Below are 16,294 nucleotides of genomic sequence, written 5' to 3'. Positions count from 1 at the left end.
ACTACATGTGTTTTGATCCCTTTACACATGTAAATTCCCACCCTGAGAGAGGATAGTCTAGTTTCCACGTTTCCTGTCCTGTCCTCCGCTCCTTGATTACCTTTGACCTTTTTCAAAAGCAGGGGAGGAAAGGACGGACGAGAGGACGCGACGAGTCTAGCAAAACCAATTGAGATTCTCCCAGAGATACAAGGACACACACACACACACACACACACACACACACACACACACACACACACACACACACACACACACACACACACACACACACACACACACACACACACACACACACACACACACACAATGATCTCTCTCACACACACTTGAAGGCCCAATGCAGTCAAAATGCAGTTTTGTGTCATTTTGTACAACTGCTGATTAAACTAAAACTGTAAAAGTGTGAAAAAATTTGATCAGTGTTATTCCTGATACACTATATATATATAAAAAAAGTATGTGGACAGTGGACACACAAGCTCACAGAACGGATCTGCCGAGCTCTGAAGTGCGTAGCGTGTAAAATTAGTCTGTCCTCGGTTGCAACACTCACTACTGAGTTCCAAACTGTCTCTGAAAGCAATGTCAGCACAAGAACTGTTAGTCGAAAGCTTCATGAAATGGGTTTCAATGGCCGAGCAGCCGCACACCAGCCGAAGATCACCATGCGCGATGCCATCTGGCAGTTCGAGGGACTAATCTGGGTTTGGCGAATGCCAGGAGAACGCTACCTGCCCCAATGCATAGTGCCAAATGTAAAGTTTGATGAAGGAGGAATAATGTTCTGGGGCTGTTTTTCATGTTTCGGGCTAGGCCCCTTAGTTCTTAACGCTACAGCATACAATGACATTCTAGACGATTCTGTGCTTCCAACTTTGTGTCAACAGGGGAAAGCCCTTTCCTGTTTCAGCATGACAATGCCCCTGTGCACAAAGCGAGGTCCATACAGAAATGGTTTGTCGAGATCGCTGTGGAAGAACTAGACTGGGCTGCACACAGCCATGACCTAAACCCCATCGAACACCTTTGGGATGAATTGGAACGCCGACTGCGAGCCAGAGGCCTAATCGCCCAACATCAGTGCCCGACCTCACTAATGCTCTTGTGGCTGAATGGAAGCCAGTCCCCGCAACAATGTTCCAACATCTAGTGGAAAGCCGTCCCAGAAGAGTAGAGGCTGTTACAGCAGCAAATGGTGGACCAACTCCATATTAATGCCCATGACCTTGGAATGAGATGTTCGACGATTAGGTGTCCACATACTTTTGGTCATGTAGTGTAGTTGCTGGTTGAAAATCAAATCTACACAGGGCCTTCTAATCAGCAGGTTTGCATGGGAGGGAGTTTCAGCTTTCCACGGTGACATCACCATGTGGTAAATTAGTTAATAGACCAATAAGAAAGAGAGTTTCAAACCTCTCTGCCAACAACAGCCAGTTTCCCCCCCCACTCAGACAATTCCCAGACAGTCCTAGCAAAATTCTTGCTTGAGAAACAGTTTTTTCCTACAAATATACTTTCGCCCATTTTTATGAAAATCTATTACAGTAGGGTACTTCATTGTTACCTAGAAATTATTTGATATTGATATAAAAAGTGAAATACTCATAAAAATCCTTGCTAGTTGACCTTCTTTTACTTAAGAGATCAGACACCTCAATCCTGAGTCCTCCCATGACAGATGGAGTATATTGATCTTGTTGGGTATAATGTTACAAGACAGATGACTTTCTTACTCCAATCAATAATAAAACCATCATGCCATTTCAGCCTGTCGTTACTAGGGCAGACAAAGATTATGTTGAGTTAAGCCTGATCCTGGTCAGTAAAAGTATACAGTTTAGTAAAGGTAGCATTCTGTAATGATTGTAGGTCATACTATCAGTCTATAATGATTTATAATGATTATAGGTTCTACTATCAGTCTATAATGATTATAGGTAGTACTATCAGTCTATAATGATCTATAATGATTGTAGGTCGTACTATCAGTCTGTAATAATTGTAGGTCGTACTATCATTCTCTGCCCAGTTACAATGCCTTGACTCCTGGAGAACAGGCTGGATTTTAACCTATGATCCCCATTGTGATGTTGCTGCACTGGGCCCACAACTTGAGCGCAGATTTTCAGGTCTGCTGACTGCAGATTTCCATGATTCTGTTTGTGTGTGCTATTTTCCGGCCATTGTTTTCCATTTCTATCTAACGGTCTTCATTCTCAGACACAATTAGACCATGCCAGTACATATACAGTACATACCTCCGGTCCTGTGTGCGCAGTCCGTGAGCCCTCTCAATAGGAGATGGAATCTTCCCTATGGACTACCCAGTAGGTTCCCAGCTGTGTCAATTGGTGGAGAGGGAGATGAAAGCTTACACATTGACACACATTGACACACATACATATGTGTATATGTGCAAGCACACACACTCACTTACACACACGTGCACCCACCCACACACACACACACACACACAGTCAGATGCCCTGTAGTGGAATTATGTCTTTGAAAGAGAAAGCAGATGTTTGAGAGAGAGAAAGGCAGAGAGTGTGCCAAATTCTCTAGAATGGCGTTGGAGGCGGCTTATGGTAGAGAAATGAATATTCAATTCTCTGGAAACAGCTCTGGTGGACATTGCTGCAGTCAGCATGCCAGCTGCACGCTCCCTCAACACTTGAGATATCTGTGGCATTGTGTTGTGTGACAAAACTGCACATTTTAGAGTTGCCTTTTATTGTCCCCAGCACAAGGTGCACCTGTGTAATGATAATGCTGTTTAATTAGTTTGTTGATATGCCACACCTGTCAGGTAGATGGATTATCTTGGCAAATGAGAAATTCTCACCAGCAGGGATGAAAACAAAGTTGTGCAAAATATTTGAAAGGAATAAGCTTTTTGTGTATTTCTGGGATCTTTTTATTTCAGCTCATGAAACCCGGGGACCAACACTTTACATGTTGCGTTTATATTTGTATTTTTGTTCAGTGTATTTAGCACGTACCGTTTAGTAAAAAGTATACAGTATGCCTCGGCCACAACGCAGTAGCGGCTCCTGATTGGCTGAGTAGGAGGGGCGGGGCCAAGTGAGGATGGATTTTTACAAATTCAACAGACATGCATCTCATTAACCTGCCTGATAATATCTCATTTTCAATTCTACATATTTGTCTAAACTCTGAATAGAATATAAATGGAGTTATAGGCCTGTTTAGACTGTTTATAGGCAGACTATGATATTAGACCTACACCGTAGTAGACCATACAGCCCATCTACCCTATTTAAAAGGGAAAAGATTAATTGGTTCCATTTAAACATATTTATTAATGAAATCAAAGTGCTGTGACATGTATAAATAAAATCAAATAGCCTAGTACACACATCACAACTTTTAAAATGCTCAAATCAAAAGGCTATTGCACAGTAAAACGTGGACAGTCAGGTGCATGGTACATTCAGAACTGCTGAACAGTAACATAATAAACTAAAACACTGATCATTGAGGGAACGAGATCAGAATGACTCCTGAGGCTTGATCCAATAATTAAATCCTTAAATAGGTAGCCACGCCTACAAAACTAAGACAATCCATATGTTCAAATCAAAAGGCCTGATTAACATGACATCACTATCGCAGCCACATCCGAGTCCCCCGTGCTGACACATTCAGAAATCAAAAAATGGTATTTAGTTTAAAAGCGCTGACGAAGGTGAAGAGAACAAGAAACACTTTTCAATGAGAAATCAGAAATCCACTTTGGGTAAAAAAAAAAAAAATGTTTACGACTTTAAAAGACATTCAAACATGTAGCCTACAATACTAATGCTAATTTTAAGGAGAGCAAAAAACGACAGCCTACATTTAAACACCACCGCAGAAGCTTCGCTGTTCGGCATGTTCCAAATGAAGTAGCCTAGTTTGGTTGTTTGGAGAACAATGGCCTATCACCCGCAGCCCACCTCTTCAATGCATTGTGGAAACGTGTGAATCGATTTATACTAGATGAAGAGCCGAAATCAGTAGAACATCCTGGCATTTAAACCATACTCGATTTTTGATATATATATATGTAAACTGGGTGGTTCGAGCCCTGAATGCTGATTGGCTGACAGCCGTGATATATCAGACCATATACCATGGGTATGACAAAACATGTATTTTTACTGATCTAATTACGTTGGTAACTAGTTTACAATAGCAATAAGGCACCTCTGGGGTTTGTGGTATATGGCCAATATACCACAGCTAAGGGCTGTATCCAGGCACTCCGCGTTGTGTCGTGTTTAAGAACAGCCCCTTAACCTTGTATATTGGCCATATACCATACCCCCTAGTGCCTTATTGCTCAAATATACATACACACAGACATATATATATATATATACTTACATATATGAGATTGTGTTCTTACTGTTTGTCTAATCACGTTTCGTGTCATATGACATTACATCGTTTACCTTACGCCTGATTAGCTGCTACACAATCATTTGATTGCCGGCCAACAGTGTTCTGACTAATGACAATGACTTTATTGGTGATCTTTCTAGCACTTGATTCTGATGAAGTGTTTTCCTCAACAGGGGCCGAGACTGGAGCAGAGAGAGGGAGAGAGAAATAGATCAATTAGAAGAGGCAGAGAGAGAAAGAGACAAAAAGGGGCCTAGACTGGAGCAGAGAGAGGGAGATAGAAATAGATCAATAAGAAGAGGCAGTTAGAGAAAGAGACAAAAAGGGGCCGAGACTGGAGCAGAGAGAGGGAGATAGAAATAGATAAATTAGAAGAGGCAGAGAGAGAAAGAGACAAAAAGGGGCCTAGACTGGAGCAGAGAGAGGGAGAGAGAAATAGATCAATTAGAAGAGGCAGAGAGAGAAAGAGACAAAAAGGGGCCGAGACTGGAGCAGAGAGAGGGAGATAGAAATAGATCAATTAGAAGAGGCAGTTAGAGAAAGAGACAAAAAGGGGCCGAGACTGGAGCAGAGAGAGGGAGATAGAAATAGATCAATTAGAAGAGGCAGAGAGAGAAAGAGACAAAAAGGGGCCTAGACTGGAGCAGAGAGAGGGAGATAGAAATAGATCAATTAGAAGAGGCAGAGAGAGAAAGAGACAAAAAGGGGCCTAGACTGGAGCAGAGAGAGGGAGATAGAAATAGATCAATTAGAAGAGGCAGAGAGAGAAAGAGACAAAAAGGGGCCTAGACTGGAGCAGAGAGAGGGAGATAGAAATAGATCAATTAGAAGAGGCAGAGAGAGAAAGAGACAAAAAGGGGAATAGACTGGAGCAGAGAGAGGGAGATAAAAATAGATCAATTAGAAGAGGCAGAGAGAGAAAGAGACAAAAAGGGGCCTAGACTGGAGCAGAGAGAGGGAGATAGAAATAGATCAATTAGAAGAGGCAGAGAGAGAAAGAGAGAGAGAGGAACTTCTCTTTAACGCATCTGTATCCAATTAGTTTGTTAATCTGGAACGGACAAGGAGGAAGGAGGGGTGTGTGTCCATGTATATGCGTCCATGTGTGTGTGTGTGCTACCAAAACAAACCACCAGCTGGGTCCATAGAACCTGATACGGGACCAGTGTTATGTTTGTAGAAACAGACAGCTTTCAGGAAGTGCATCTGCGTCACTCTGCGTAGTGGTAGCTCCTACCTAGGGAGACCGCTAGCTCTCTGATTGGCTCGTTAAGCCCCAGTTAGGGCGGTTGGGATGGCGTTCAAATCTAAACTGGGATCAAAATTCCCCTCTGGATGGTTGGAGTGGCGCAGCCCTCTGTAGGGAAAGAGATTGGCAACCTCACGGGCCAGACCCATTACAGGGGAAGCTTTCTTATCAATACCCATAAAGTGTTGTCTTTACAACTGTGGTGACTTTTAGTTAAACCATATCTATCACCGTTGGAAGAACTGACTCGTCATGTTGACTCCAAGATACAACTGTTACCAAAAGCCAGTATTAGCAAAAAACAAAACTTGATCTTGTTAAAATATCATCAGACATATAAATGACTTTATAATTCAAATAAACAAAGCAGGTTATGATTTGTGTGCTTCCACAGATTTGGTCAAATGTGATAGATGTAAAATGTGTCAGTGTTTGTTACAGATGTAGGATCTTAATTTGATTGTAGTGTATTTATTCAAGGTTTAAAAAGGCGTCTAATGTTTAAAACCTGATTTGCCCTAATTAAAAATGTATCAACCCCTACAAACATGACTATCAGTTATAATCCACGTAATAATCCACATAATAATCCACATTTCCAGTTGCTGCAGGATTATTTTCCTGCTGTAGCAAACTGGATTGAACGAGGACATGTTGAATATTAATGACTGTATAAATGAACATGCACAATGTCATCATGTATGTCAACATGTGTCAATTATTAAATTGAGAACATTGTATGTTAAAAGCAGTGTGTGTGTAACTAGTTCCACAGACTTTTTTAGGTAAAATGCCCAAATAATAATTTCTAGTTGAATTAACAAATGAGAATTTGAGCCTCTGTTTTCTGAAATCGGAACCAAGTTTGGGCCAACGTTTTTTGTTTTGTTCAGGCAACACTTCGATCGAGAAGTAAAAAAAAAAAAGGCGAAACAGTTTCTTAATAATAATTAGTTGAAACAATTAAATTTAGTTTTACAGTGTAGCGCAATATATAGGGAATAGGGTGCCATTTGGGACTGCTGTTGTCTAAACCAACGGGGAACCAGATCAGGGGTCTCACAGTAAAGGGAAAATGTAGGGGTTATTCCTTTATGTGGACTCAATTGTCTAGAATGTCCATGTGTTTTTGGGGCCGTGTTCACAATGTGTCTCAGAGCATTTGAAATCCTCATGAATAAGAGAGGAGGGGGTCTGATCCTGGATCAGCACTCTTACTTAGAGATGCTTTGCGAGTACAGGTCTGGTAATGTTAAATTACATTGCAGTTCATAGTGTTCATATCTCTTCCACAGGACCCCAGGTTCAATGCAGAGGTGGATCAGATCACAGGCTATAAGACGCAGAGTATCCTGTGTATGCCCATCAAGAACCACAGAGAAGAGGTAAGACACAATACAGTGCATACAAGATACAGTACTCAGCTACTTAGAACAAATTATAGAGAGCAGGTAAGACACCATAGACAAGTGAACACATTTCAGCTCTCCAACACTAACATGTAGAGGGGATTACAGACCATAGATATCTCACAACACTAACATGTAGAGGGGATTACAGACCATAGATATCTCACAACACTAACATGTAGAGGGGATTACAGACCATAGATATCTCACAACACTAACATGTAGAAGGGATTACAGACCATAGATATCTCACAACACTAACATGTAGAGGGGATTACAGACCATAGATATCTCACAACACTAACATGTAGAGGGGATTACAGACCATAGATATCTCACAACACTAACATGTAGAGGGGATTACAGATCATAGATATCTCACAACACTAACATGTAGAGGGGATTACAGATCATAGATATCTCACAACACTAACATGTAGAGGGGATTACAGATCATAGATATCTCACAACACTAGCTACATACTTAGACAAAAAGGTGCTATCTAGAATTTAAAATGGCTATTCTGCTGTCCTCATAGGTGAACCCTTTAAAGGACCCTTTTTTGTTCCAGGTAGAACCCTTTTAGGGGTCTACATGGGGACAGCCGGAGAACCCTTTTGGAACCCTTTTTTCTAAGAGTGTAGATTGTACCCATATTAAACAATTTAAAGATGCACATGGAGTTATTTTCAGAGTTTACAATAGAGCAATTGAGGTCAAAGAGAAATAATGTAATCTAATTGGTTTTTATTCTGTTCTGTTCTTTATAGTTGTGGTTGCATTTTGATGGATGCTCTCCCTGCTCTCTTTCCCCTCTCCTCTCTCTTCTACCTCTCCTCTCTCTTCCTCTTCTCCTCTCTCTTCCCCTTCTCCTATCTCTTCCCCCTCTCCTCTTTCTTCTCCATCTCCTCTCTCTTCCCCCTCTCCTCTTCTCCCTCTCCTCTCTTCCCCCTCTCTCTTCTCCCTCTCTTCTCTCTTCTACCTCTCCTCTCTCTTCCCCCTCTCCTCTCTTCTCCCTCTCCTCTCTTCCCCCTCTCTCTTTCCCCTCTCCTCTCTCTTCCCCCTTTCCTTCCTCTTCCCCCTCTCCTCTCTATTTCTACTCTCTCTTCCCCTTCCCCTCTCTTTCGCCTCCCAGGTGGTAGGAGTGGCACAGGCCATCAACAAGAAGTGTGGAGAGAATGGGACTTTCACTGAACAGGATGAAAAGGTACCTGGAGAAAGACACTGCACTCCTTGAAAAAAGGTTCCTCATAGAACCAAAAAGGGTTATATCACTTGCTTCATAAATGGAACCTCTAAAAGTTCTATACAGAACCTTTTTATATGGTTCTTTGATCAGAAGCCCAAGGGAACCCCACTGAACCAAAATTGGTTCCATATAGAACCCTGTATGGTGCCATGTTTGAACTATGGCTGCTAATAATAAATTAGAATACATCATTTTGGCTAATAATATAATTTAATAAAGAATTAAATGATGGACAAAAGAATGCCAGGCACACCAGTTTGTGTCAAGAATTGCAATGCTGCTGGGTTTTTCACACTCAACAGTTTCCTCTGTGTATCAAGACTGGTCCACCACCCAAAGGACATCCAGCCAACTGTGGGAAGCATTGGAGTCCAAGTCGTGCATTCTAAGAGCATTAAGTCCAAGTCGTGCATTCTAAGAGCATTAAGTCCAAGTAGTGCATTCTAAGAGCATTAAGTCCAAGTCATGCATTCTAAGAGCATTAAGTCCAAGTCGTGCATTCTAAGAGCATTAAGTCCAAGTTGTGCATTCTAAGAGCATTAAGTCCAAGTCATGCATTCTAAGAGCATTAAGTCCAAGTCGTGCATTCTAAGAGCATTAAGTCCAAGTTGTGCATTCTAAGAGCATTAAGTCCAAGTTGTGCATTCTAAGAGCATTAAGTCCAAGTCGTGCATTCTAAGAGCATTAAGTCCAAGTAGTGCATTCTAAGAGCATTAAGTCCAAGTTGTGCATTCTAAGAGCATTAAGTCCAAGTCGTGCATTCTAAGAGCATTAAGTCCAAGTCATGCATTCTAAGAGCATTAAGTCCAAGTCGTGCATTCTAAGAGCATTAAGTCCAAGTCGTGCATTCTAAGAGCATTAAGTCCAAGTTGTGCATTCTAAGAGCATTAAGTCCAAGTCATGCATTCTAAGAGCATTAAGTCCAAGTAGTGCATTCTAAGAGCATTACGTCCAAGTTGTGCATTCTAAGAGCATTAAGTCCAAGTCATGCATTCTAAGAGCATTAAGTCCAAGTAGTGCATTCTAAGAGCATTAAGTCCAAGTTGTGCATTCTAAGAGCATTAAGTCCAAGTCGTGCATTCTAAGAGCATTAAGTCCAAGTAGTGCATTCTAAGAGCATTAAGTCCAAGTTGTGCATTCTAAGAGCATTAAGTCCAAGTTGTGCATTCTAAGAGCATTAAGTCCAAGTCATGCATTCTAAGAGCATTAAGTCCAAGTCGTGCATTCTAAGAGCATTAAGTCCAAGTAGTGCATTCTAAGAGCATTAAGTCCAAGTCGTGCATTCTAAGAGCATTAAGTCCAAGTCGTGCATTCTAAGAGCATTAAGTCCAAGTTGTGCATTCTAAGAGCATTAAGTCCAAGTTGTGCATTCTAAGAGCATTAAGTCCAAGTTGTGCATTCTAAGAGCATTAAGTCCAAGTTGTGCATTCTAAGAGCATTAAGTCCAAGTCGTGCATTCTAAGAGCATTAAGTCCAAGTCGTGCATTCTAAGAGCATTAAGTCCAAGTCATGCATTCTAAGAGCATTAAGTCCAAGTCGTGCATTCTAAGAGCATTAAGTCCAAGTTGTGCATTCTAAGAGCATTAAGTCCAAGTCATGCATTCTAAGAGCATTAAGTCCAAGTAGTGCATTCTAAGAGCATTAAGTCCAAGTTGTGCATTCTAAGAGCATTAAGTCCAAGTCATGCATTCTAAGAGCATTAAGTCCAAGTAGTGCATTCTAAGAGCATTAAGTCCAAGTTGTGCATTCTAAGAGCATTAAGTCCAAGTCGTGCATTCTAAGAGCATTAAGTCCAAGTAGTGCATTCTAAGAGCATTAAGTCCAAGTTGTGCATTCTAAGAGCATTAAGTCCAAGTTGTGCATTCTAAGAGCATTAAGTCCAAGTCATGCATTCTAAGAGCATTAAGTCCAAGTCGTGCATTCTAAGAGCATTAAGTCCAAGTAGTGCATTCTAAGAGCATTAAGTCCAAGTTGTGCATTCTAAGAGCATTAAGTCCAAGTCGTGCATTCTAAGAGCATTAAGTCCAAGTTGTGCATTCTAAGAGCATTAAGTCCAAGTTGTGCATTCTAAGAGCATTAAGTCCAAGTTGTGCATTCTAAGAGCATTAAGTCCAAGTTGTGCATTCTAAGAGCATTAAGTCCAAGTCGTGCATTCTAAGAGCATTAAGTCCAAGTCGTGCATTCTAAGAGCATTAAGTCCAAGTCGTGCATTCTAAGAGCATTAAGTCCAAGTCGTGCATTCTAAGAGCATTAAGTCCAAGTCGTGCATTCTAATAGCATTAAGTCCAAGTTGTGCATTCTAAGAGCATTAAGTCCAAGTCGTGCATTCTAAGAGCATTAAGTCCAAGTAGTGCATTCTAAGAGCATTAAGTCCAAGTCGTGCATTCTAAGAGCATTAAGTCCAAGTCGTGCATTCTAAGAGCATTAAGTCCAAGTCGTGCATTCTAAGAGCATTAAGTCCAAGTTGTGCATTCTAAGAGCATTAAGTCCAAGTCGTGCATTCTAAGAGCATTAAGTCCAAGTTGTGCATTCTAAGAGCATTAAGTCCAAGTCATGCATTCTAAGAACAAGTAAAGTCGAGTCGAGTTCCAAGTTTTTTCAAGTCTTAAGTCAAGATTTGGCAGTGATTACAGCTGTGAGTCTTTCTGGGTAAGTCTCTAAGAGCTTTGCACACCTGGATTGTACAATATTTGCACATTATTATTAAGTTGGTTGTTGATCATTGTTACACAGCCATTTTCAAGTCTTGCCATAGATTTTCAAGTTGATTGAAGTCAAAACTATAACTAGGCCACTCAGGAACATTTAATGTCGTCTTGGTAAGCAACTCCAGTGTATATTTGGCCTTGTGTTTTAGGTTATTGTGCTGCTAAACAGTGAATTTGTCTCCCAGTGTGTGTTGGAAGACAGACTAAACAAGGTTTTCCTCTAGGATTTTGCCTGTGCTTTTATTTTTTGGCCACATTTTTAACAGTTTTACTTCAGTGCCTTATTACAAACAGGATGCATCTTTTGGAATAGTTTTATTCTGTACAGGTTTCCTTCTTTTGACTGGCATCCATCCTCGGTTTTCTCCTGCCACAGCCATTAAACTCTGTAACTGTTTTAAAGTCCCCATCGGCCTCATGGTGAAATCCCTGAGTGGTTTCCTTCCTTTCCAGCGACATAGTTAGGAAGGACACCTGTATCTTTGCAGTGACTGGGTGTATTGATACACCATCCAGTGTAGTTAATAACTGCACCATGCTCAAAGGGATATTCAATGTTTGCTTCTCCCCCCCATCTACCAATAGGCGCCCTTCTTTGCGAGGCATTGGAAAAACTCCCTAGTCTTTGTGGTTGAATCTGTGTTTGAAATTCACTGCTTGGCTAAGGGACCTTCCAGACAATTGTATATGTGGGGCACAGGTATGAGATAGTCATAAAAAATCATGTTAAACACTATTATTGCAAACAGAGTGAGTCCACGCAACTTATTATGTGATTTGTTAAGCACATTTTTACTCCAAATGTATTTAGGTTTGCCATAACAAAAGGTTTGAATACTTATTGACTCAAGACATTTCAGCTTTTAATTTTTAATAAATTTGTTTAAAAAAATCTGAAAACATACAGTAATTCCACTTTGACATTATGTGGTTATTCTGTGTAAGCCAGTAACAAAACCATCTCAGTCCATTTGATATTCAGCCTGTAACACAACAAAATGTTCAAACATTCAGGGGTGTGAATACTTTCTGAAGAACCACTTTTTTCTAATAGTGTTCAATGTTCTCCTACTCTCATTATTTTCTCAATTTCTCTATAAATGCCATACTCTGAATCAAGCTTATAGTCTGATTCCCCTGACAGGACTTCTCTGCCTACCTGGCCTTCTCCGGGATCGTCCTACACAAGGCCCAGCTCTACGAGACGTCCCAGCTGGAAAACCGACGGAATCAGGTTTGTCTGTGGGTTTTTATTCTTTCAACGTGTGTGTGTGTGTGTGCGCATATGCGTAGATGGGTGTCTGTGTGGGTGTGTGTGTTAGCATGCTTTCTTGTGAGAGTGTGTTCATTTTTTTGTGTTTGTGTATGAGAATGTGGGTGTGTGTTCATGCGGTCATGTTTCTGCACTGTAAATAAAATAAAAAAAGTTGTTTCAAATTATTGTTAACTGGTTAACAGCCTTTTTTGGTGAACTGTGGAACCAGTTAACAATAATTAGTTGAAACAACTTTATTGTTTTATATATTTTTTTACAGTGTGTGTGTTTTCATGGTTTACTATGCATGTTTCCCCCAGGTGCTGTTGGACCTGGCCAGTCTGATCTTGGAGGAGCAGCAGTCCCTGGAGGTGTTACTGAGGAAGATAGCAGGCACCATCCTCTCCTTTATGCTGGCCCAGGGCTGCACTGTGTTCATAGCTGACGGAGACGTTATGGTGAGTTCACGCACGCACGCACGCAAGCACACACACACACTCATGCACGCATGCACACGCAGTCCACCTTGACAGTCTCATGGTGAGAGGACAAAGAAAAGACAGGAAAAATGACAGGGATTGAGAAAAGAAAAGAGAAAATGACAGGGATTAAGAAAAGAAAAGAGAAAATGACAGGGATTGGATGGACAGTGAGGCACATTGTGAATAAAATTCCTCAGTGAGAAGATAAAATGCAGGAATCCCACAGTATTCTATATATAGAACCACAATGATAATTACTGTATACCTCTTGTGTATTTCCAGCCTTGAATACCTTTGATGCTTTCTATTCAGTCAGAACATAGACACTCAACAATCTGCAATACTGTTGGTATGAATGATGATTAATAAAAGCAGAGTTCTAAATAATTAGATTGGTACTATCTTTCCCATTCATTTCAGATCGAGGCCTATGGATTTCACTTAGGCCTACTCTTAGAAAAAAAAGGTGCTATCTACAACCTAAACATGCTCTTTGGCTGCCCCCTTAGGATAACTCTTTGAAGTACCCTTTTTGGTTCCAGGTGGAACTCTTTGGGGTTCCAGGTAGAACCCTTTCAACAGAGCTTCCTACATGGAACCCAAAAAGGTTCTACCTGGAACCAAAAAAGGGTTCCACCTAGAATCAAAAAGGGTTCTCCTATGGGGACAGCAGAATAACCCTTTTGGAACCCTTTTTTCTAAGGATGGTATGGAATCTTCAACACAGATTTTGGACTGAACTCGACCACCTTCGTAGGACAATTTAATATAACAGATGTATATTTTGAGTTGAATTTTCATCTGCAGTCCAAGTACAAAGCCTGAACAAATACAGACGGACCAATCAGAACACGTCTCCCTCCAAGTGTGGTCTAGGCTAGTCTAGCCAGCAATAATGGCACTCAAGCTAAAAAACAACACTCAGAAATCTTAAAGTACATTATGTTGTCACATTGTTGTTCAGCGATGACAGTAATTCGTCTGAGGATCATAATACATGTCTTAATGTATTTGATGATGTGTTCTGACTCGTCTTCGTAAAATAGTGTTATTCTATCATATATGTATTCACATAGCTACAGTCTTCTTAAGAACTGAACATGTCTAATTCAGTAGTGTCAGACAGAACCTTATGGCTGAACCCAGATTGACATTTCAGAGCCATAAGGTTCATAAGGGTCATAAGGTTCATAAGGTTCACACCCCTGTACTTTAGGTGCCTTTAAAGTGAGGACTATAATGGGTTATGAAAGAAGAATTCACTACAAAACAGTTCTGAGATCTGGGATGTGAAAACTTTGATGCTCGATATCTCAGAACTATGCTTTGCGCAGATAGAACCTTCTGGTCCCAAGGTCACAAAATCTTTGTCTATTTATTGAGGCTACCAGACAGCCCTTTTCATAATTTTGTCTTCAACACATTTTATAATAATTCATTTGAACAACAAATTCCCGAATGCAAGTTTCATAAGTACATTTTGACATACCAAAAGACCAGTAGGTCTGGGCTGGTAATTGTTGCTTGATGCCTCACTGCTGATGAGCTTGCAAAGTAAAAAGTTCATATTCTTGTTCACCAATTTTTTTGGGAGCTTCATATTTATTGATGGGAATCTTCTCTCCCTAAAATTTGACATTTGCACTGCACCCAGTCCTATACTGTAGCTCTAGGCCTACACTAAATCAGCAATCTGTTTGCTAGCTCAGTGGTTCTCAACATGTTCTCAACAACAAAAAAGGAGTGATTCAAACCTTGCAACCCCCTGCGCATGCACATGCACACACACAGGGCAAAACACGTGTGCACAATCGCTGCGCAAATGTAGCCTGTCATTACAGCCATAAACGGTGATGCATTTTCAAAACGCAAGATACAGAAATGAACTGCGTTTTACACCTGCATTTTGAGCTAAAAGTCATTCATGTTAACAGTCAATATCAACTAGGGATATCATGTGACATTGTCACGCGGGATCATACGGCCAACCTGTATGTGGAGTTTGCAGGATCGGATGGAGAGCATGATCTGTCTGTAGCCGCCTTCTTCCTAACAAATATCGTAATTTATTCGCCTGAATATACTACATCGTCATCCCATAAGCATTGAAGGTGGTGCGATGTTAGACATATAGTCAGTACCACCACTGAGGTATATAGTTATAACCCTCCCAATCTAGGCCTATGTGAAATATGAAAACGATCAATGAAATCGCCGGCTAGACTAATGTTCTGGCAAAGATGCGACCATAGCATATTGCTAAACTGTTGTTTATATGGATAATATTAACTAGGTAGGCTACTCGGTTTTTGCCAGGAGAAAATTCAACAAAGCACTTTCTAGTCACTAATCTGGATTTGAGGCCACTTTTGCGTGCCAATGCTGATGATTGGTTATTGGTCAACAGTCAAGATTAGCCATTTATTTTGGTTCTGAGGCACAGATCTGATGGTTTTTAAACTATTTAATTTTTTGTACCGAAAGTGGTCTGATGAAGCTGATGCCAAGCGGCAGGACTGTTTCTCTTGCACAGACTGGAATATGTTCCGGGATTCATCCCATAACCATCAGTCACCAGCTTCATTAATAAGTGAATTGACGATGTCATCCCCACAGTGACCGTACATACATATCCCAACCAGAAGCCATGGATTACAGGCAACATCCGCACTGAAATAAAGGCTAGAGCTGCCTTATAATGCTGCCGATGTGAGTAAGACCTTTAAACAGGTTAATATTCCATCAGACGGATTACCAGGATGCGTATTCAGAGTATGCGCTGACCAGCTTGCAAGTGTCTTCACTGACATTTTCAACCACATTACATTTTTGGTCCACACACAGTTGTGAAGAAGGCACGACAACGCCTCTTCCCCCTCAGGAGACAGAAATGACTTGGCATGGGCCCTCAGATCTTCAAAAAATTCTACAGCTGCACCACCGCCTGGTATGGCAACTGCTTGGCATCCGACCACAAGGCACTACGGCGGGTAGGTTGTATGGCCCAGTACATCATTGGGGCCGAGCTCCCTGCCATCCAGGACCTCTATACCTCCCCTAACATTGTCAAGGACTCCACCCACCCAAGTCATAGGCTCTTCCCTCTGCTACCGCATGGCAAGCAGTACCGATGCACCAAGTCCCAAGCCATAAGACTGCTAAATAGTTAGTCCAGGTTAACTATTGAACTATTTGCATTGACCCTTTTTGCACTCTTATGACTCATCACATACTCTGATGCTACTGTTTTATCTATCTTCTTGTCTGGTCACTTAATCCCTACCTACAGTGCATTCGGAAAGTATTCAGACCCCTTGACTTTTTCCACATTTTGTTACATTACAGCCTTATTCTAACATGGATTAAATCATTCCCCCCTTATCAATCTACACACAATACCCCATAATGACAAAGCAAAAACATTGACATTACTTTTGCAAATGTATAAAAAAATCAGAATCAGAAATAGGACATTTACATAAGTATTCAGACTCTTTACCCAGTACTTGGTTGAAGCACATTTGGCAG

The 16,294-nt window shown here is 41.0% G+C and overlaps 1 protein-coding gene across 2 annotated transcripts in view; it reads left to right on the top strand.

Moving 5' to 3' along the window:
• LOC139379086 (cGMP-specific 3',5'-cyclic phosphodiesterase-like) overlaps positions 1-16,294 on the top strand; it is a 76,736-nt gene that overhangs the window by 19,231 nt on the left and 41,211 nt on the right. For both annotated transcript variants that reach the window (XM_071121883.1, XM_071121885.1), the window contains exons 4-7: positions 6,958-7,047; positions 8,208-8,279; positions 12,174-12,263; positions 12,605-12,742. In XM_071121883.1, the coding sequence (XP_070977984.1) occupies positions 6,958-7,047; positions 8,208-8,279; positions 12,174-12,263; positions 12,605-12,742 (390 nt within the window). The remainder of the gene's footprint in view (positions 1-6,957; positions 7,048-8,207; positions 8,280-12,173; positions 12,264-12,604; positions 12,743-16,294) is intronic.

Source organism: Oncorhynchus clarkii, chromosome 21 (assembly GCF_045791955.1).
Source record: "Oncorhynchus clarkii lewisi isolate Uvic-CL-2024 chromosome 21, UVic_Ocla_1.0, whole genome shotgun sequence".
Lineage (NCBI taxonomy): Eukaryota > Metazoa > Chordata > Actinopteri > Salmoniformes > Salmonidae > Oncorhynchus > Oncorhynchus clarkii.
Note: the sequence above shows the minus strand (reverse complement) of the source record. Positions and strands in the feature narration are given on the sequence as shown.